The 23,153-nt window shown below is 42.1% G+C and overlaps 1 protein-coding gene across 1 annotated transcript in view; it reads right to left on the bottom strand.

The window, feature by feature from the left end:
- Positions 1–22,800, bottom strand: part of GPNMB (glycoprotein nmb) — a 28,379-nt gene extending 5,579 nt beyond the window's left edge. Inside the window, exons 1-8 of the mRNA XM_022588072.3 lie at positions 22,633–22,800; positions 15,127–15,279; positions 13,065–13,208; positions 10,706–10,855; positions 8,080–8,238; positions 7,429–7,740; positions 3,193–3,300; positions 1,861–1,963 (exon numbers count right to left, since the gene is read on the bottom strand). Of these exons, the coding sequence (XP_022443780.2) occupies positions 1,861–1,963; positions 3,193–3,300; positions 7,429–7,740; positions 8,080–8,238; positions 10,706–10,855; positions 13,065–13,208; positions 15,127–15,279; positions 22,633–22,702 (1,199 nt within the window). The 5' untranslated portion in view covers positions 22,703–22,800. The remainder of the gene's footprint in view (positions 1–1,860; positions 1,964–3,192; positions 3,301–7,428; positions 7,741–8,079; positions 8,239–10,705; positions 10,856–13,064; positions 13,209–15,126; positions 15,280–22,632) is intronic.
- Between the last annotated feature and the right edge of the window lie 353 nt (positions 22,801–23,153).

Here is a 23,153-nt window from a genome sequence, read left to right as displayed (position 1 = left end):
ATGAAATTGTCACATATAATTTACTCTTTAAAAATTTTTTTAAAGAATTATTTATTTATTTTTGGCTGCGTTGGGTCTTTGTTGCTGTGCACAGGCTTTCTCTCGTTGTGGCGAGCGGGGGCTACTCTTCGTTGCGGTGGCAGGCTTCTCGCTGCGGTGGCTTCTCTTGCTGCGGAGCACGGGCTCTAGGCGTGCGGGCTCAGTCGTTGTGGTTCACGGGCTCTAGAGCGCAGGCTCAGGAGTTGTGGCGCACGGGCTTAGTTGCTCCGCAGCATGTGGGATCTTAATTTACTCTTAAACGAGCCTGGGTGTGAGCCATTGTTTCCTTTGTATCCTCAGGAAGATGAGCCCCTGGTGCTGGAGGAGGAAGAAATTATGTCCCCCAAGGCAAGGGGCTGCTGGGAACTTCCCTCTCCTTTTTGGCTCTCTAGATGTCCAAAGATGCAGACGGCTTAGGTGTTAGGCAAAGGTAGTATTAAATGCCAGTCGGCCCTGCGTGGGCTCCTGCAGAGATATGACGACAGCAGCAGCAGCAACCAGAGCTGTTTATGCAGCACCTACTCTGTGCAAGGCACTGAGTTTCTGATAAGTGATATAGTCTTGTCTATTCCTCTCAACGACCTGATGAGGAAAGTAATACTTTCCTAATGCAGCAGGTGACAAACTAGCTCTGGGAGGGGAGATCGCTGGCCCCAGGTTAAAAAAGCAGTTAGAGGTGGAGCTGGGACTTGAATAAAAGAGGTTTGACAGCTGTCCCTGTAACCACTCGGCTACCATGTGTTACTGTCTTAGCCACTGTCTCACTTCTGAGTAGACTTCCTGGATGGCGAGACCAGGCTCTGAAGCTGGGCCTGATGAGGGCGTGGGAAATTAGACGAGTTCATGTTCCCTTCTCACCTGGCCCCTGGCCTCTTGAAGCAGCTTTGCCTCCTCAGTCAGGGTTTTCTCTTTTTCTGTCATCCTCATCCCATTCTCTCCCCAATCCAGAGAGCTATGGAGCTATCCCCGCTTTTTGGGGGGTGCACCCCGCGGCTTGCAGGATCTTAGTTTCCTGACCAGGGATTGAACCCGTGCCCCCTGCAATGGAAGAGCAGAGTCCTAACCACTGGACCACCAGGGAATTCCCTGGAGTTATCCTTTTTGATCAGATAAGGCCTCGTTTTTATACCAGCCCATTCTCTTGATTAATTTATATATCACATACACGTACATTTTAATTACTTGATTTACTTATATGTAAATTAGTAAGTCATTCACATATTTGATGGCTTAATTGATATAGTATTTATATATTAATTAGTTTATATTCTGTCTATTATCTATAGTTATAACCAAACATTAGGAAGTCAAATTATATAACGCATTAGAAAGAGCTTTGTAAGTTTTAAAGCGAGACAGGATGATCAGGCATTGCTACTACTTAGCACAAGGACACAGAGCTTCCACATGGCCTCCCCTGACTCCGGAGGAGCCTCAGGGAGCTTAAGAGGCTCTGAGCCAGACCTCAACCCAGGAACCTTGCTCTGCCAGGTACCCGCCACCTAGGGAGGTACTGTTATCACTGGTGTAAATGAGGAGACTCATACGACTGTGTGAGGATTTGACATGAAAACAGAAGTAAAATGTTAAGGACACAGTAAGTGTTCAATCAGTAATTCTTCTTCAACAGTCAAAGGTGGTGAGCATTGCTCAGCTCTAGCAAAGCAAGTGCATGCTTGAGAGCACGTGGGAGGGTCCTTCCTCATCCTGGCTTGCTGAGGAACTAGAATCCAAATCAACTTTAAAGGGGAGAGGGGTATGAAGACCTTTGTTCAGCCTGGGGTCCTCACTTGGCCCCTTTCTTGGAGATAATGTACTCACCTCCCTTGGCAGTTCACGACGAAATCCACCAGGGGGTTGTCAGGCTGTGGCACGGGCATCAGGATGTCTGTCACCTGGATGATGTTAACCTCTAGGATTCCCTCTAATGGAACAATGCCCCGCAGAAAAACACATCAAAATACAACACAAACCAAACCAAACCACTTCTTAACCAATCAGAAGGCCAAACAAAACGGACTCAGCTTCTCACCACCCCAGACCCGGGAATCTGCCCCAGAGCTTTGGGTACATTTCCAGGCAGCATTTTCAAAGTCAAACTAAACAGCTCTTCAGCCCAACCTTGATGTTTAGTTCTGGAGCCTGTGTGTCAGGAGGCGGCACCCACTGGAGGAGGTGTTTCCGGGAAAGATGACCCTGAAGGGGAGCAGGCCCAGGCTCAGGCCTCGGCTGCTGTCTCTCCTGCCCAAGTGGCTCAGCCCCAGTAGGCACAGCTTGGGGTTTATTTTTTTATTTATTTTGATTTTTTTTTTTTTTTTGCGGTACGTGGGCCTCTCACCGCTGTGGCCTCTCCCGTTGCGGAGCACAGGTTCCGGACGCACAGGCTCAGCGGCCATGGCTCACGGGCCCATCCGCTCCGCGGCATGTGGGATCCTCCCAGACCGGGGCACGAACCCACGTCCCCTGCATCGGCAGGCGGACTCCCAACCACTGCGCCACCAGGGAAGCCCTGTTTGTTTTTAGTGTGGACCAGTTTTAAAGTCTTCATTGAATTTGTTACAATATTGCTCGTTTTATGTTTTGGCTTTTTGGCCGCGAGACATGTGGGATCTTAGCTCCCCGACCAGGGATTGAACCCGCACCCCTTGCATCAGAAGGTGGAGTTGTAGCCCCTGGACCACCATGTGGGTTTTAGCCCCAGCCGTCTCCTCTGTTCGGCACCTGTGAGCAGCGCACCAAGCACACAGCCCGGTGTGGTGGCCCTTGTTCAACCCTCTTTCTTACACACAGGAGGTGTGACTTTGTGAAATCACCCAGGGGAGGAAAGTGGGAGCTGTGAGAATTTGCAACTGGCCTTCCTTCAGGCCACATTCATTCAGGTTTCTGAGCTGCACAGGGTCAGAGGTCCAGGCCCCCTGGCAGGCTCATTGCTCTGTGGGCCTCACAGAGGGCTCATTTCCACCAGGATGTCTAAGGAAGGCCGGGAAGGCAGGTGGAAATCTAGCAACTAGTGGAGTCTTTGCTTGTGCACATGTGGTACCACCTTGGACAGAGAGTGGGTGCCCTTGCTCTCTCCATCCTCACCCCTCCAGAGGCAGGTAAGGGAGTGGGTGACCCAAGGTGGATTCTAACATCTTTCCTCCATGGTCTTACCTACAATTGTGATGGTGGCTTTAAAGTAGCCGTATCTGTTAATATGGCAGTTTTTATCAGGAATCTCCCTCGGCTCCAGGGCATTGTCACCAGCAGGTACTGGAGAGTCTGAATAACAAGATTTTAGGGTACTTGTTGAGAACGTAAAAGATGTACATGATATTACCAAAGATCTAAACATTTGTCTACTTGCTCTTTAGAAAAACATCAAGAGTTCTATACTATTAAATTGCTGCAGAAATTTGAACTAAATGGGTAACAACTCATATAGATGTGAGAGCTATAAAGCATTATAAAATTGTTAAATTATGTAAGTAAACACAATCCCGTATCTTGTTCAAGCACAAATATCATATGAAAGGTGGAAGCCATATTAAAATGTGTAGTACAACAACCATGATGAAATAAAGCAGGCCACAACAGATAAAATTATATTGTAATTTTGGAGGAAGGTATTCTGGACTCAAATTCTAGGCCCCTTGTTTTTAGCTGTTTGAGACCATGGGCATGTCATTTAACCTCTCTTTCCTCAATTTGCTCATCTGTAAAATAGGGACAATACTTACTGACCTACTAGAGTTGAACTGTAAAACTTAAATAAAATAAAAAACTTAAATAAAATTTTATAAATAAAATATATAAAACTTGCTTCTCATGTCTGCCGTGTAGGAAGTATTTAATAAATATCTGTTTCCTTATCCCAATATGTACTTCTACACATCTATGTAGGTACAGATGTGCTATAACATATATATGTAATAAGGTATGTAATTTCAAATGTTAAGGTGGATAATTTTAAATGATAAGAAGGAAACAACATGGAAAAAGGCACTTCTTTCCCTGTTTGAATGTCTCATAGATCCTAAGTTTACATTCTAGAAGTCATACAGTCACTATGATGAGCAGAGGTGTGGGGAAGGAAAGGAGTGAATACAAGATGCTGTTGAAAAATAACCCTTTGAGTGTGATTAGAGCAAAGAATTTAATGCTCTATTAGTTACAATTTAAAAAGCTCTAATTAAGGTGGTGGTGTTCCATTAACAAGATAAAAAGACTGGAAAGAAAATATAATACTGAAAATACAACATTACTGTCTCAAATTTCCAAAGGCATGAAAATGGACCCAGTTTGGGGGGAATCAAAGCTTCATAAGAGCTGCATCTCTAACACAGGGATATGTAAGTATGAAGCCAATTGGGAGACTTCTCCAGGGCTCCTCAGAGCCTCTAGTGGGTGAATGAATGTGCCTGTGATGCTCCTTTGCTCAGAGGGACCTTCGCAGAGCAGTTCTCAGAGCATCTCTGGAAAGTAGCGCTTCATGGCACACACTTTGGGAAATGTTGTTTGGGTAAAACCCAGAAAGGTTCTGATGCCATGCCAGATTCAGATGCAGTGGCTTATCAGCAGGTTTGGCTATGGCAGGCTTGGCTGTGTCCTCTGAGCTTCACGGTGGTCCTGTGGAAGTTACAGGGTAATCATTCTTCCTGTTCTGAGATTTAACTGATGGGCTCCGAAGCAAAAGATAGGTTTGTGAAGGGTATTAAAGATGGCTGGCTCTTCCCTAGAAATCTCCTTTTGAAGGTCTTGACAGGTGAAATTTAGCTGTCAAGTTAGAGCATGGAATCATGACCCTGCCATCTTTTAAAATAAAACTTCTCATAAAAGATGACTAATAAATGTCCATGATTTTATCTTTGGTAGAATGCTTATAAAAATGCATGTGGAGTTTTGCAGAGGTATGTACAATGTCAAATCTATATCTATACATACAAAGTCAAGGTATGATTAAAGGGCTAATGGAGAAAAGCTAACACCTTAAAAGACAGATGGGGAAGAAGGTAAGCGTCCTACTTAATTCACTATTTATGTCCCTGTTACTCAGAGAATGGTGTGAGATCCTTTGATTCTTTGGGAAAGTTCTACATGATATGATATATATATGATATATACATATTATATATAATATTACACTGATTAGCATCAGTCTTACAAAGGATTTTCTTTTTGGATTTGTACACAGAAATGATCAATGGCACGGTTACCTAAGGGAGGAGAATTGTGTAGCTTAAAACTAGAGCATACCTGTCTGCCCTATAATGTAATTATCTTCCTGAATCACCACTTCAGCTCTGCTTCTGTCTCACTCCTTTGGTTGCATTTGGTTTCTATTTAATAGCTGTACTCATTTTGAAGCCACTTACTATAGCAGAGACAACATAATTTTTGGTCAAATAATAATCCAGTGCTCAATAATCCAAGCCTGCTAATATGCTCTGCATAGCTGAAAATGTTCTCTCTTCCAGAGGACAAGTACCCCAACCCCTTTCTCAAGTCATGGGCTGACTCCTATCATCACCTTGGGTCCCATTACGTATTCCCATCCCTCCATTCCCTAAGTCTCACAGCTGCTCTAAGGCATTTTGGGGTTGATTACGGTTGATCTAACACCTTTAGATAAAGCCAGGCAGTTTCCTTTCACTATGAAATTTAACAAATTCAACAAATTTAACAAATTGCTACCTTATATCTTATGGTCTAACCTATAGAAAATAATAACAAATTTAAAATACTCTTTCATTGACTTAAAATATATTTTTTTGCATGTTATGATACAAATATGTTCTAAGAAAAATAAGCTAGCTTTATAAAAATGCAATTCAAGATAGACTAACATTAAATAACCTAACCTTAAGACTTTTACCATTCAGGAATTTCTAGACAGATGTAACAAGCACCTGTAATTTATTTTGAATTTTACACCTGGTCTGCTTATTTGTAAGGAAGACTGATGCTTGTAGATAAATAAATTGACTCTCCTATAGAAATACCAGAACAAAGCTATATGTTTCGAGTTGTTCAATGCAGTTATATTTACAACTGGAATTAGGTTTAACTGAATCATCCACCAGTAAGAGAATGGCTAAATAAATAAGCCACTGAATCAAGTGAGTCAGACTTAAATGTACTGATAACGGGAAGATGTCTATGATGTTTGTTAAATGAAAAAAGGCAAACTGTAGAATACATATTTCATGAACCCATCTACCTAAAAATCAAAACCACAAATCCTATATGTATTTATAGAATATGTTTGTAAATATACAGAAAAAGATCCGGAAAGAAACACTACCAACCCTTAACAGGGTTTAACTCTCGAGAGGAGAGCATGAAGAGGAACTTTCACTTTTATTTGAAATTTCTGTATTTGAAGTTTTATTAAGGGACATGCATTAATTTTATAATTTAAAACATTCAAAGAAAGAATTAATCAAAATCGGTAATAACTTATAATGTCTTGCTTTAGATATGCTTGACTTAGCAAGATATTTTTATTAATAACACACTTATTGATAACAGTTTATTATTTATATCTAACAGGTTTGGGTAAAAAAACCAATTGCAACAAGTCTGGACATCATCATCGAGTGTTCTGTCCCGACTTGGTGATGGAGCCCTCTAGTGTCCAGTGAGAGGATGTCAGTCTATTACCATCCCCGGGACGCCGGCATGGTAAGATGTACTCGTGGCTTAGTGGGGAAGGATGGTAATGGTGTGGGGTAGGGTGTAGAATCAGACGGAAGCTAATGCTTCACAAAGTAAACTCTGAAGAACTTCTTGAATGACCTCATATACTATTATTAGAAGGTGGGATTTAAGTAATTATGACTTATATCCAGAATAATTTTAGTGTCTGGAATCTTTCCAGCCTGCCAGCCAAGAAATATTCTCAAGGTGCATTCTTTTTCGAGCCTATCTGTAAGCTACATTTAAGGGTGGCTGAGTTTTCATGGGACATGGGGTGGATGTGGGCACGGTGGGGAGGAGAATGGAAGTGGGAAGGAAATGTGGGAGGGGGAGGAAGGACAGTGGGATGGCCTGAATGTTTACAAGAGGTCAATGTTTCTTAACTAAAAAAAAAAGGGAGGCAAACAGAAATGTGACAGGCTAGAAGGGGGAAAGCATCTGTATGCATAACAAGGGCCAGTGAGAATTAGGAAGGTCAAGGAGCTGTATACGAGTCACCAAGTGACTTTAAACACGTTCTCCTTTCTTCCAAACTCTAACAACTAAAAATGGTGATAAAGTAGCTAAACGAAATCAACAGGTAGAAAATGGAATCATTGCAGAGTTTTTACACAGTCTCTTTAACTAAGGATCTAATTATACAACCCACATGAATTTTTTTTCTGGCTGTTAAGGAACCCTGACAACAAAAAAGACCTGGAAAACACTTACCCAAAGAAGTGGTGGTTTTTGGAGGTCTGGGTGAAGGTGAAGGACAAGGTCCAGGCACTGTAGCTTGCACAGTGAGGTTGAGACTGAAGGTTCCATTGAGAACATAGGTGTGGTTCAAAGTGTGATTGTTGGAAACAAACAGACCAGTATTATCCCCAAAGTTCCACTTGTAGTAAATGGCAGACTCATTGAGGAAGTGGCTGGGATCATGAATCAGGACATCGAACGTAATGGGGAGGTCCTTGAGGAAGGTTTCATCAGATGAATTTCGATTGTTCTTCTGGGACATAGTCACAAATACAGGAATCTGATCTAAAAGATATATCCACCCCCCAAAAAAAGAAAGAAAGAAAGTCACCACTGCTTGACTTTAAGTGGATGACTTTAATGTTTTTAAACTAAAAACGTTAGAAATTAAAATTAGGGATAATTCAGCATCATTTTCCCTTTTCTTATACAAGTTTGCTAGAGTTTTCCTAGGTTATTCTGGAAAACATAGATGGAATATGTTATTAAATATATAAGGTTGAGAAGGAGTCCAGATGACATCTAACCTAACCCAGAATACTTGGCTCTAACTCTTTCTAACCCACTGACATCATCAGAACTAAGTGTCTCACGCTCAGTTAATTTAGAGTTCAGTCCACTCACCTGTTACCACATACACATCTTTCACTTTTGCTATGGGAACGTACGCCCGTCGGTATCTTCTATAGACAGTTACTTCCATGATTTGAGGGCCAAGAGCCACATTGGCTGTGTTTATAGAAACTCTCACTGAACACTGTCCCAGTTTCTGGAAATACTGACCTTTGAGAGGATGGAAATGTTTAGTTATTGGCTACATTATATGATCATTACAGAAAGTTGATGTTTCTTAAAGCATAACAACTGCCATTTAGAGATAGTTCTGGGAAAGGAAAAACAGGATGGGGATGCAGTCCCGGCTCCTTCAGAAAAGAAGGCGGTGCTCATTTTTATATAAAACCTTATAAAACAATCTCACAAACATAAATGTAATTGTATATAGTTGATTAAAATGAAAAGAGCTGTTTAGTGGGATGCCATTAGTCCTTAGTTTACAAATAAATAATTTGTATAAGGAAGTGATCTGGCACTTGAAATACATATGTTTCCCCCAGAAAATACATTTGATGTAGGTGTCCAAGGGAGTTAAAAATATATCCAAAAATCGACCTTATTTTTGTAACAATATTAGTAGTTCAGCTATATTGTTAAGTAACTTTTTTCTTTTAGGGAACTAGAATCCTCCACCTTCTAGTAGTGTTTCTTTATAAAAATGCAGTAAGTGATGAAAAACAAACAGGGTATTGTGGGTATAAAAAGGAACGGAGTAGTTAACATTTCTAGGGCCCTTGAATCCTTCTTTTTCTTTCTCCAACTCTAACCTAAATCTAACTGCCACTGGCTAGCTAGTGAAAGTAATTCCTCTCCTTCAGGGCTCAAGGATTTTTCTAATCTTTTTGAGGCACCTGGCACAGATGTGTCATTGAAACAACAAGTATTGTAAGATGGATGCTTGTGAGACGGAGATGTTTAAAGACCATGTTCATCACATGGTCAAAGGTGTCAGGAAAGGGATGACTTCCCTGGTGGTCCAGTGGTTAAGATTCTGCGCTTCCACTGCAGAGGCCACGGGTTCGATCCCTGGTCGGGGAACTAAGATCCCACACGCCGCGAGTTGCAGCCCAAAAAATAGAAAATAAAGTGTCAGGAAAGGCTTGCGATCCCCCTTTACCTTGAAATGAAGAGGCAGTTCTGTTAGAGGTTGTAGGGGAAAGAGGTGTCTCTTGGAATTAGTGACACGTGAGGAAATGTTAGTTCTGGCACCGACCACAGAGGCAGCGCTTGGCTGAGGAAAAATATTAGTTAACTCTGAGACCTCAGCAGAAGATGGAAATTCAAAACCGTCTTGTTAGGAAAACAGCGGTTTCTGGGCTGGAAACTGATGTTAAATAAAGACATCTTAACTAGTTAAATTAATGGTTGTTAACTAGGCTAAACAGAATCTGGAGTGTTAGTGAGCCTAAGTGACTCCATGCAAACTGTCAGGTCAAAGAAATCATGACACTTGGGGAATTAACTGACAGGGCCATGAAGGGACTGAAAAAAGTCGGCTTTAAATCAGCTGATTTAAATAGACGAGCATAGTATTTGTTATACATTTTGTACTCTGTTCAAGTGGACCATGTATTATTAATATGTTATTTTGATTTATAAGTTAACTGAAGAAAGAGAAGCTGTCTGTAATTCATGAAGACAGACCAAACATTTAGAAATTTGGAGTCTGCATGGCTGGTAGCAGATTTGCAATACTCAGAGCCAGGTGGCACCTGGTAAGATTTTTAACTAAGAAGTTAGCAGCTTTGCTAATAACCTAAATTTAGTCCTCCTTAAAAAAAAAAATCACTTCACTAATAGTAAAGCAAAGTGGATACCATTTGTGGTTAAAAAAAAAAAAAGAGGGTAGGTTATGTCAAAGAAGAGTAGTTAGATTATTATACTTTTACTCAATAGAATATTATGCAGTCATTAAAATAATGTGTATAAAAAGGTTTAGAGAACTCTCACGCGGTCCAGTGGTTAGGACTCGGTGCTTTCACTGCCGGGGCCTGGGTTTGATACCTGGTCAAGGAACTAAGATCCCACAAGCCATGCAAGAATTTTAGTCAATGCTCATGATATTGATCAAAATGTATATATTTTATGATCTTAATCAAGAAATACTAAGAAAAAAGAAAGAAAGAAATACTGGTAGAGAAAACACCATCATGTTAACAATGATAATCTCTGGTGTGAATTATGGTGACTGATTTTTCATTTGTGTTTTTCTGCATTTTCCAAATTTCCTACAAAGAGCATAAGTTAAATTCTGAAAATTCTTTTAAAAACCATAAAAAAATTAAATAATAAATCAGCAAATGCCCATCCGTGTGCAATGCAAATAAATAAATATTATTTATCATATTACTGTTTTAGATGGAAAAAAATTGAGTAGCTTTGTCTTAAAAAAAAAAAAGAAAGCTGAACCTGTCTTTTTCTCGTTTTAATTATTTGATGTCCTGGAGATATGGCAAGGCTAACCCAGATTTAATTTTTATCCCTCACCCTCCACTCCAGCTAAGGAAAGTTAAAAGAGTAACTGTTGTTAAACTCCCAGTGTTGTAATTCTCAATTATAGAATATGGAAAGAGAAAAAATTTAAAATTTGAAGGAAAGGTAAAGAGGAAGCTAAGGGGGTTTGTAAAAGTCCAACCAAGTGTGTGGAACACAAAGACGAAATTCCATTTTCGGGGGTGAGGGAAAGGCTTCCCGTGATGGCCTTGTCTGGTGCCATTTCCCCAGTCACCGTCCTCTGTCCATGCTGTCCAGTTGTAAACATGTGGGTCAGGAGATGGACCAGTATCTAAAGAGAGAAAGGAACACGCCATGATTGACTCAGAATACTCAATGCTCTTCATTGAATTAAACACATTTTCATATTTTTTCATAACTCATTTAAATATGGTTGGACAACTAAAACCCTAATATTCAGAATTCATCTAATGGTACCTTTACGACCTGTGCATTTTTCTGCCTACATGTTATATTTCAATGAGTTTTATATAAAGCAATTTTTCAGGAAATTTAGAGCTATCACTTAATATGTTTACCTTCATATTGGGTCTCCAAATCACAAGCATATTCAAACCAAACTGAGGGATGCTGTATCATTTTACTTTGATACACTCTCTCTATCTGTAGCTTTTTTTCCCTGATTCATTTGACATCATGACTCTCCTCTCCTAAAGACTTCAGCACACATCTCCAAAGAATAAGGACATTCTCTTACATAACCACGTCATCGCCACGCCTACCACAGTCAAAGGTCACATCATACATTTGGCTATTTTGTTTCTTCAAATGATTCAGAAAAAAAAAAGAAATATGCCTAGAAATGTAGATAGATGACAGATACATAGGTAGATAGATAGATGGAAACAGGAAAAAAATGTTAAATTTGTTGAATCTCGAAGTACCTGCTTTCTACTTTTCTGTATGTTTGGGAAAACATCAGTTTTCCATTTTAAACAAGTCATGATCAGTATATTTTCATCTAGAACAATCCCCCCACCCTCTTGTTTTTTTTATGTCACTGACATTTATGAAGAGCCTTTTTATTTATCAATCTACTACAGCCATTATTTTTTTTACTCTTAAGTTGTTCCAAATATGGCCAGTAGGAGCCCCTCTAGCTGCCTTCCGTGTCCCTGTGACATGTCCCCATTACTCCCTTGTTTTCTGGGACAACAAGATGTCCCTGGTTCATGTGGTACTTTCCCTGTCCTACACCTGGAATTAGTCATTTCTTCAAAAATTCTAGTTTCTTCTAGTGGTGATATATACTTTATATAACTTTTCATAAGTCACAAGGACTCTTTCATATAAAAGTGCTCAGAGGGTTAGACTGTCATTTGAAACATTCATAAGAATTAACTTTTTTTTTTTTTTTTTTGCGGTACGCGGGCCTCTCACTGCCGTGGCCTCTCCCGTTGGGGAGCACAGGCTCCGGACGCGCAGGCTCAGCGGCCATGGCTCACGGGCCCAGCCGCTCCGCGGCACGTGGGATCCTCCCGGACCGGGGCACGAACCCGTGTCCCCTGCATCGGCAGGCGGACTCTCAACCACTGCGCCACCAGGGAAGCCCCAAGTATTAACTTTTTTAGAAGGAAAGAAAAAATGCTCCAGACGATTATAAACAACACTTTTTAATTATCAAACTCTTTCTACACAGAATTCATTGTTTGCCTCATAGGAGGAGGATGAATTACTAAGAAATAAACACATCAACTGTTTCACAGAAGTTCTAAGTAATAAAATCAGATCATGACTGCACTTACCAGCCTTGTTACTGACTGAGGAATCTCAGTAATTACCTGAGCTTTTAAGGCTGTACAGTTCTAACGAGGTAATCCCCCTTGATGTATTTGTAATCATTTGTGCTCTTTAACATGGGCAAAGAGCTTATCTGCTTTAACTAAGAGCAAAGCAACACCAAAATAGACACATCTTAGCATTTGTGCTAGGCACACAGTTTAAGGAATTCTTGTGAGCAGAAGCCTATCTGATTAACAAAGATCTGACAAATTGACTATTCTTTGAGTAGCCAGAAGAAGTCCAAGTAATAAAATCCGAATCTGAGAATCAACAAGGTATTCTCTGTCCAATCAACTGGGCACTAAGAAAAGGCCAAGCCTCGGGACTTCCCTGGCGGTCCAGTGGTTAAGACTCCGAGCTCCCAATGCAGGGGGGCATGGGTTCGATGCCTGGTCAGGGAACTAAGATCCCACATGCAGCAAAGGGCAGCTAAAAAAAGAAAAGGCCAAGCCTCACAACGTAGATTTGAGGAGAGTTCCAAGTAGTGGAGAGACACCCGTTGGCCGAAATGGATTTGACTGATGTTGATGGAGGGACATATTCACATTCCCTGTCATCCAACTTGAGGAGGGGGTGACAAGGGACAACTGCAGCATCTTGCATTTATAGAAGTACCTGTGAGCATTAAGGTTTATGAGGAGGGTCTCCAGTAGTTAGGAGAACTAGCATGTTCCTGTAATGGGACTAACATTCCTTACCATTTCTGAAGTTCTTCTCATAGACTATGTTGCCACTGGCACCTTCCTGTTGGCATCTGGGGAATACCAGGTTCACTGCGAATGTTATAGTTGAGCCCACCAGTGCTGGTGCATCACTGGTCAGAAGTGCCTGCACACGGCCTCCTAGGGCATAGAAAAGTAGAGCTCAATCAAACACCTCTTTTCCCTTTCACTGATAAACAAAAAAAAGTAAAGTTAAATCTACAAATAAGAACCAGAGGATCCTTATGCCTCTTTACAAACTATTTGCAGAATTCTTCGCTTTTGCTGTCAGAGTACAACATTCCAGAAGACAAACTTAAAAAGTCAGACCAATTGAAGAATTCTCTAACCACAGAAAGAACATTTCCTTAAAATAATTAAAAATCTATTTAATTGGATTGAGGAGACAGGTATTAAAGGTTTGCAATTTTCAATTTCAAGACCAATGACTGAAGGATTCATTGGCTTTTGATATGAACAGAAAGATATTAACTTTCTGAGAAACCACACTTTTGAGATGGTCAAAGTGCCCTGGAGTCTCAGAACTTCTGAAGATGACCATTCCCACATCAGTTACTTAAGTTTGAGGCCAAACCTGCTTGCTCTTCAAAATCTTCCAAGAGGCACCAGTTGTAAATTTCTAAGGCGGTTTTACTGTGAGTGTGGTGGGGGAGAGGAGTTTAGAAAGTGATACTGTTGAGATAAAGGAGATTGCCAAATCCAGGTGCCTCCCACTTGGTAACTAGAGTACTGTCATTCATGGACGCACCATGAGCCCTGTGATCTCAGAGTCTGCAATCTACAAGCCTAACTGAAATAGGAAATTACAGCTGTTTGGCGGATGCAACCTAATCAAACTTACAAGCTTTTGCACAGCCAAGGGAACCATAAACAAAATTAGAAGACAGCCTGCGGAATGGGAGAAAATATTTGCAAACGATGTGACTGACAAGGGATTAATTTCCAGAATATACAAACAGCTCATACAACTCAACAACAAAAATCCAACAACCCAATCGGAAAATGGGCAGAAGACCTAACTAGACATGTCTCCAAAGAAGACATACAGATGGCCAATAGGAACATGAAAAGATGCTCAATATTGCTAATTATTAGAGAAATGTAAATCAAAACTACAGTGAGGTATCAACTCACACCAGTCAGAATGGCCATCAACAAAAAGTCCAGAAATAATAAATGTTGGAGAGGGTGTGGAGGAAAGGGAACCCTCTTACACTGTTAGTGGGAATGTAAATTGGTACAGTTACTATGGAAAACAGTATGGAAGTTCTTCAAAAAACTAAAAATAGAATTACCACATGACCCAGCAATCCCACTCCTGGGACTATAGCCAGACAAAATTATAACTCAAAAAGATACATGATCCCCTATGTTCACAGCAGCACTATTCACAGTAGCCAACACATGGAACAACCTAAATGTCCATCAACAGATGCATGGATAAAGAAGATGTGGTACATATATACAATAGACTACTACTCATCCATAGAAAAGAAGGAAATAATGCCATTTGCAGCAACATGGATGGACCTAGAGTTTATCATACTAAGTGAAGTCAGAAAGAGAAAGACAAATACCATACGATAGCACTTATGTGTGGAATTTAAAATATGACATGAACCTATCTACGAAACAGAAAGAGACTCACAGACATAGAGAACGGACTTGTTATTGCCAAGGGGGAGGAGAGGTTGGGGAGGGATGGACTCGGAGTTTGGTGTCGGCAGATGCAAACTGTTACATATAGAATGGATATAAAACAAGGTCCTACTGTATAGCACAGGGAACTATAAAACTATATTCAATATCCTGAGATAAGCCATAATGGAAAAGAATATTTAAAAAAAGAATGTGTGTCTTCATATATATATGAACATATAAATATATATACATCGGAATCACTTGGCTGTAAGCAGAAATTAACACAACATTCTAAATTAACTATACTTCAGTTAAAAAAATTGAATCACTATGTTGTACACTTGAAATTAAAAAAAAAAAGAAATTACAGTTGTTTTGGTTGAGTCTTTTGATTTACCTTTCCAAGAGTTTTTCCACCTCGAGTCTCCCCTCTTCCACACTGGATAGAGTTTTTCATTCCAGTCGTTTTCATCTGATGACCAGCCATTTAATTGCCTGTGCTCCCGCATATAACCAGAAGGTCTTTCATTGCTCAGCACATCATGAACGCCTATAAAAATATTTGAAAAAAACATTATTTTGTCTACCTCATCTCTCATTTAGTATTATCTAACAATGGTTAAAGCAACTTTTCACTTCATAAGATTGGAAAGCACATACATAATATTTCCAATACGTGAAGCAGATAGAAAGTGCTTTTTAAAAAAATGTGTACTGGAAATACCTTGAATACACGTACTCAGACCCTAGACCCTATCTCTTTACGTACTTTAAGTGAAACAAGGAAAAGTTTTGAATGTCAGTATTTCTTAGACATCATTTGGTTTCTCAAAACATGTCTTCTGAATATTTGGATTTGATACACTATCATTAGGAAAGACACTGATGCCAATGATCTTCAGAGCAGTTTTTCATCTTTTTCCGTTCTGAACGGTTTACTTGGCTCAAGGAGTGCCAGGCTGAGGAATGCCTCCAAGGTTCCAGGAGACGTGTACCAGTCCTAGAGGGCCCACTGCTGAACAAATGTTTTTATGGCCCAGCACATGGTCTGTCTTGGTGAACGTTCCATATACAGTTGTGTAGTATTGTGTTTTTTTAATGTCACTTATGTCAAGCTGGTTGGTATTGTCTTTGGCAACTTCTCTGTTCCTGTTGATTTTCTGTATGCTTGTTATTTCGTTACTGAAAGAGGAATGTTGAAATCTTCATCTGTAATTATGGATGTGCCAATTTGCCAACTTTGTCTTTCAGTTGGCATTATCTGCTTTATGTATTTTGAAGCTCTATTTTAAATTGTTAAGTCTTCTTGATAAATTGACCCTTTTAACATTAGGAATTGACTTTTTTTTCTTTGCTAATATTCCTTGTTCTGAAGAATACTTTGATATTAGTGCTTAGTGTTTAACTGGTACATCTTTTTCCATCCTTTTACTTTTTTTACATATTTAAATTTTTTTTAAATTAATTAATTTATATTTACTTTTGGCTGTCTTGGGTCTTCATTGCTGCACGCGGGCTTTCTCTAGTTGTGGCGAGTGGGGGCTACTCTTCATTGTGGTGCGCAGGCTTCTCATTGTGGTGGCTTCTCTTGCTGCAAAGCACAGGCCCTAGGTGCGTGGGCTTCAGTAGTTGTGGCACACGGGCTCAATAGTTGTGGCTCACGAGCTCTAGAGCACAGGCTCAGCAGTTGTTGTGCACCGGCTTAGTTGCTCTGTGGCATGTGGAATCTTCCCAGACCAGGGATCAAACCCGTGTACCCTCCATTGGCAGGAGGGTTCTTAACCACTGTGCCACCAGGAAAGTCCCCATCCTTTTAATTTTAACCTATAAATATTTTTATATTTGAAGCGGGTTTCTTGTAGACAGCATAGTTGTTTTTTTAAAAAAAATAGTCTAATAATTTTTACCCTTTATTTGGAGTGTTTAGGTAATTTACATTTAATGTAATTATCAATATTGTGGGATTTGTCTACTATATGTTTTCTATTTATCCATTCTGTCCTTTATTCCTTTTTTCTTCTTTTCTTATACTTACTGGGATTATTTTTGGATTCCATTTTATCTGCATTATTGACTTATTAGCTATACCTCTTTGTTTCGAGTGGTTGCTCCAGGGCTTATAGTATTCCAATTCTTTTAAATTTCTTGCCAATCTTGATGTCTGTCTTTTTGCCTTTCCCGATAAGTCTGGTGGTCACATTGTCTGTCCTGTCTTTGAGGACTGTAGCAGACAGTTCCTGCCTGCACCTGTCCTCTTTCTCTTGTTGCAGAGTTTTTACCATAATGATTCAAAATTCTAGAGGATCACTTTCCTAGCTTTCCTCACAGTTTGGGCAGGAACTGATGATTAGATCCTGGCTGACGGGAGCTGAGTGTAAGTCTGATGGAGGCGTCTGGGAAACATTTTTCTCTATTATTAAAAAAAAAAAAAAAGTGGGAAAAAACTCCATTTTTTTCCTCCTGAGAATTGATTTTGGAGACAGTAGTATGATGATGTGATGCCTGGACTGTGACAGCCATATTTAACCATGAGGGAAAAAATCTGAGGAAGCAGGCCAGCACACCAAGGGTGTCAGAATAGATGGATGAAAAGAAAGAGTCCTTGACAATATTGTTGAGCTCTTCCTCCAGCCTTGTCTACCTTTGGGTGGATTGAGACAATAAATGTCTTACTCAACCTATTTGAGTATCTGTTACTCACAGGCAAAAGCGCCACTGTCTATAACCCTTGCCAGCCCCTAATCATACACTGCTATAAACTGTTGTCTCATCTAGTCATATGGTCTCGTGTCTTGGTCTGGCTATGGACTCAGAGCCAGGAACGCTGCCTTTTCTCTTACATCCTGAAAGAGGCCTCCTATGAGGGGCGGTATTTAGAAGGTACTCAGAGAAGCCATACTGAATGGATGCCACTAGCCTCTGCCTTCTATTCCTCTTTGTTGGTAGGAGGAAGGGGAAGCATGTAATTCCCTTCTTATAATGGAGGCAGATGGAGTGGGAAAGAACATTGAGCTGGAAGTTACAGAACCCACTACGAAACAGGCTGTGGGATTTCAGGCCATGTTTCTTCTCTGGGCCTTCACATCAGGCAAAAAACCACATGTCCTGTGATACTGTGAGATAGTATCTGTTTCCAAAAAGGAACAAAGTGAGGGCAGGAAATTTATGTTTATCAATAAATGTTTATTATAACTGGAAATTCAGTTGAATGTTGAGCCATGGAATGGTAGAATGTTCTATATAGAAAGAACTAAGAGTAGTTCGTTCAAATCCTTTCATTTACAGACGAAGAAATTCAGGCCTAGGGCTTCCCTGGTGGCGCAGTGGTTGAGAGCCCACCTGCCAATGCAGGGGACACGGGTTCGTGCCCCGGTCTGGGAAGATCCCACATGCCGCGGAGCGGCTGGGCCCGTGAGCCATGGCCGCCGAGCCTGCGCGTCCGGAGCCTGTGCTCCGCAACGGGAGAGGCCACAACAGCGAGAGGCCCGCGTACCGCAAAAAAAAAAAAAAAAAAAAAAAAAAAAAAGAAATTCAGGCCTAGAGAAGTGATACGATTCACTCAGAGTCATCTGTAATCAAGTAGAAATGAAGATTGGCATCTTTGAGTCCCAGGATCAGTTTTTTCTACTCTTCCGAAGTCTTCCTCTTCCTCAGATCCTGAGTGAATGTCAGTGTTTCCAGAAACATAATTCAAACACAGATTTCTCCTCTGATTTTAAATGTCAAAAGTCTGGGCTTCCCTGGTGGCACAGTGGTTAAGAATCCACCTGCCAATGCAGGGGACATGGGTTCGAGCCCTGGTCCGGGAAGATACAACATGCTGCGGAGCAACTAAGCCCGTGCACCACAACTACTGAGCCTGTGCTCTAGAGCCCATGCGCTGCATCCACTGAAGCCCCCGTGCTCTACAGCCCGCGCTCCGCAACAAGAGAAGCCACCACAATGAGAAGCCCGGGCACTGCAATGAAGAGTAGTCCCTGCTCGCTGCAAATAGAGAAAGCCTGTGAGCAGCAACGAACACCCAATACAGCCAAAAAATAAATAAATAAATAAAAATAAATTGAAAAAAATAAATGTCAAAAATCAAGGAAAAATACAAACTTAAAAGGCAAGTGACAAGGAATAGACACATAGGCCCATAGAACAGACTATAGACCCCAGAAATAGACTCACAGATATGCCCTACGGATTTTTGCAAATATAATCCAATGGAGAAAAGATAGCCTTTCAACACATGGCACTGTAAAAAAGTAAAAAACATAGGAAAAATCTTCAGGTTCTAGGTAGGCAAGAATTCTTAGACTTAACACCAAAACCATAATCTATAACAGAGAAACTGATAAACTGGGCCTCATTAAAATTAAAAAATTTTGCTCTGTGAAATACCATGTGAAGAGGGTAAAAAGGCACATTACAGGGAGAAAAATATTTGCAAACCACATTTCCAAAACAGGAATAATATCTAGAACATATAAAGGATTTTCAAAACTCAGTGTTAAAAAATCAAATAATCCAGGTAAAAGACCTGAACAGACATTTCACAGATGAGGATGTACAGAAGACAAAGTAACACATGAAAAGATGTTTAATATCATTAGCCAGTGAGTAAATGCACATTAAAACCACAATGAGATATCACTGCATACCTATCAGAAAGACTAAAATTAAAAATACTGACATCAGGGGCTTCCCTGGTGGCTCAGTGGTTAGGAATCTGCCTGCCAATGCAGGGACCACGGGTTCAAGCCCTGGTCCGGGAAGATCCCACATGCCACAGAGCAACTAAGCCCATGAGCCACAACTACTGAGCCCCCGCACCACAACTGCTGAAGCTCGCGTGCCTAGAGCCTGTGCTCTGCAGCAAGAGAAGCCACCGCAATGAGAAGCCTGACCACCACAACGAAGAGTAGCCCCTGCTCGCCCTGACTAGAGAAAGCCCACACACATCAACGAAGGCCCAATGCAGCCAAAAGTAGAATAAATAAATTTATTAAAAGCAAACGACATCAGATGTAGGTGCAGATGTACAGAAACTGAATCACTCATACACTGCTGGTGGAAGTGGTACTGCCATTCTGGAAAACAGTCTGGCAGTTTCTTGTGAAACTAAACATGCAATTACTATGCAACCAAGCAGTCGTACTCATGGGCATTTGTCCCAGAAAAATGGAAACTTATGTTCACATAAAAACCTGTACATTAATGTTCAGAGCAGCTTTACTCATAATAGCCTAAGCTGCAACAACCCAGAAATTTTTCAGTGGGCGAATGGATAAACTGTGGTACATCCACGTAGTCCGGTGTACCACTCAGTGATAAAGAACTAGCTATTGATACACACAACAACCTCAATAAATTACGTTGAGTAAAAAAGAGCCAGTTCCCCTAAATTACATACTGTATGATTCCATTTCTCTAACGTTCTTGAAGTTACAAAATTATAAAACTAGAGAATAGATTAGTGGTTGCCAGGGGCTGGGGGTTGGGTGGAGTGGGAAAGGGAAGTGGGTTTGGATCTTTGTGGTGATGTGACTGTTCTGTATTTTGACCGTGTCAATGTCAATATCTTGGTTGCCACATTGTACTACAACTTTGCAAAATGTTACCATTGGGAGAAACCCCGCAGAGTACATAGCGGGGACCTCTTTGTATTATTTCTTGAAAGTGCATGTGAATCTACAATAACCTCAAAATAAAAAGTAGAATTAAAAAATAGAATAAAAAATTAAAAAACCCCAACAGTAAGACTTTAAAAAAGAAAGTGGGGAGGGGAATAGATGTGAAGGTAAATGGGGTCACACCCAGCACCCCTGTGGCTGTTCCCTCTACCCTTCAGACGCCCTGCTCTACTAGCAGAGACATGGCGGCTTGGCCACTTGTGAGCTACTCTGTCAATAGCCTCTCCTTCCTCTTTTTACCACGGCTGTGACTGGAAAATGGCAAGGAATCCCTTGGTGTCTTATATACTGCTAAATTCTACCCATCCTTATTTTTTGCGGCCAGGATATTTCTTCTTAAGGCAAGGTGAAGCCAGGCACAGCAGGTTTTCTTACGTGGTAATAGGTTGGGCCTCCTCTCAAACTGCCGGCCAGCCTCAGGCTGATCTGCCTTGCTGAGCAGAGCAAGGCGGTGCCGGTGGACCGGAGGCTAGAATTAGGTGCAGGGGCCAGTCACTCGTGGTCCAGCCCCACAGCTGGCAGGAAGGACAGCGGCTGCCACGAAAGCCTTCCTCGTCCTCGTATCCGCCGTGCGGCCCTTCCCCCTTGCCCGGGACAGGGGAACAGCGCCAGCTTGCCCGGCCTCCCCGGGCTGTTGCAAGGCCCCGTGCGGCCCAGACGAGTGACAAATCCCGGGCCGCCGCTCTCCGGCCCGGCCCCGCGCCGGCACAGCCCCTGCATCTGGGCTCCTGGGTCAAAGTCGCGGCTCCTCTTCCTGCCCCGTCACCGGCCTCAGCGCTGGCGGCACAACTGGCCTCCTGACACTCTCCTCCCCTACCCCCCAGCCCAGGTCCCCATCCCGGAACCCCAGCACCGCGGGCTCCCGGCGCGCCCAGCGTCCCCCCCGCCCCATTCCACGAGCCTGCAGCGCCCCCCTCTCTTTCTCCTCCACCCAGCCGCCGCCGGGCATCGCACTCTGCAAGGACCTCTTCGCTGTAGGGCTTTTCTCTCCCGCTGGGAGGAGTGAGAGGAACGCGTGCACGTGTGTCCAGGATCCTCCACTCTCCGATCTGGGCCCAGCAGGTGAAAAGCCGGACCTGGGCTCCTCGTTTGCTCACCCGTTGAAGAGTGGGAGGACCATGTGCTCCACAAAGGGGGCTGTGAGGACTAGCCGACTGACTTAAGGCGGCCAGCTCAGTGAGCACACACGGTGGGTCCCTTCTCAGCGCCTACCTCCCCCCCCACCTCCCTCCCGTGAAGTCGTCTGGCAAAATCAGGACTTTTCCTCCAGGGAACGTTGTCACTCTACTGGAGTGAGGTGGAGTGGACCTTCTGGGAGATGTCTAATTCACTTCCTTCTCCCACTCCACTGGAGGATAGGGGCTGCCATGGCCGCCCATCCCCTGGACTGGACAAGTGGGCCACCGGTGAGCTCAGTGGCTCGCAGCTCCGGCTTCCGTTCCAATCACAAGAGGAGATTTTTAAACAAGGATGCTCCAACCCCACCTCCAAAGATTCTCATCTCATTGATCTGGGCATCAGCATTGTTAAAAAGTCCCCAGCCTCTACTCTAACTAGAAAAGAGACCCAGGGTTTTAGCGCTTTTCTCAGTATCCTCACTACAGTGGCAGCAAACTCCTGCAGGTCTGTGAAAACCTATCAGCAGGATTTTTTTTTTTTTTTGTCGAGCGGCTTGTGGGATCTTAGTTCCCTGACCAGGGATCAAAGCTGGGCCCTCGGCAGTGAAAGCGTGGAGTCCAAACCACCAGGATCACCAGGGAATTCCCTCAGCAGGATTGGCGATAGCTTCTGGGTTGGGATTATTAGAAAGTCTGATTCCAGATTTGGGGCCCCATTTCATCTGAGGCTCTTTCCTGTTGGATGGCAACGAAACAAAATTTAGTGGGTAGCGTTGCTGTGGTCTCAAGCCAGAGACTGTGCCCTTCATCGCCCGCCCCACCCCCGCAATGTCTCTAACAGAGTGGGTGGCAATTTTGATAGAAAAAAGCTCCACAGCAGAGGGGCTGCACGTCTTTCACTTCAAGAGCCTGGAGCAAAGAATGGGGACTGAACGCATTCTGCTGTACTTTCAACATCCCCAACGGTTTTCAGAAGAAGAAACAAGTGAGTGTGAATGCTTCCTAAAGTCCAACTTTGGGCTCAGGCAGAGTTACTTCAGACAAACCCATCACTTCAGGCAATAGCCAGAGAATGGGTTAAAAATACAGAAATGGACAGTTACTCACGTTTGGCAGCGTCAAGTGGCAGTCTTGCAGCCAGCAGCAGAAATCCCAGGAAACAGTAGAGACATCCCATGCTGAATCCTCACAGATCCCGGCAATCAAGGTTTAGCTTGTAACTCCTCTGGCTCCATCCGCTAAGAGCAACAGTGTTCTTCTGGTTTTTGCTGTGCTCCACTCCTTATTTTCATTAAATATGGGCCTCGGGGCAGATCATGTGATGGTATTAAGCTGCATGGCTTGATCTGGTCTCTGGAGTTCAACCACTCATGTGCTTCTGACTCACTTGCTCTTAGTATCTATTTATTCACTTTTCAGATGCACACCATTGCAGTGTTGCTATTCCATATTTCTAGTTAAAGGGACTTACTTTCCTATGGGCCCTATTTTGATAGCCTTCCCCAAATAAAATTTCAATCTCCAACCTCACTGATTTTTTTTAATTTTTGAAATGTTTTGTTATCTTATATTTTGAATTAGATTCTGTTCATTCATTCTGTTCGTTTCTTTTTTTGAACTTTTGAATT

Source organism: Delphinapterus leucas, chromosome 9 (assembly GCF_059928025.1).
Source record: "Delphinapterus leucas isolate spDelLeu-1000000601 "Yukka" chromosome 9, BTC_Dleu_Yukka2, whole genome shotgun sequence".
Classification (NCBI taxonomy): domain Eukaryota; kingdom Metazoa; phylum Chordata; class Mammalia; order Artiodactyla; family Monodontidae; genus Delphinapterus; species Delphinapterus leucas.
This window is presented reverse-complemented; position numbering and strand designations above follow the sequence as displayed.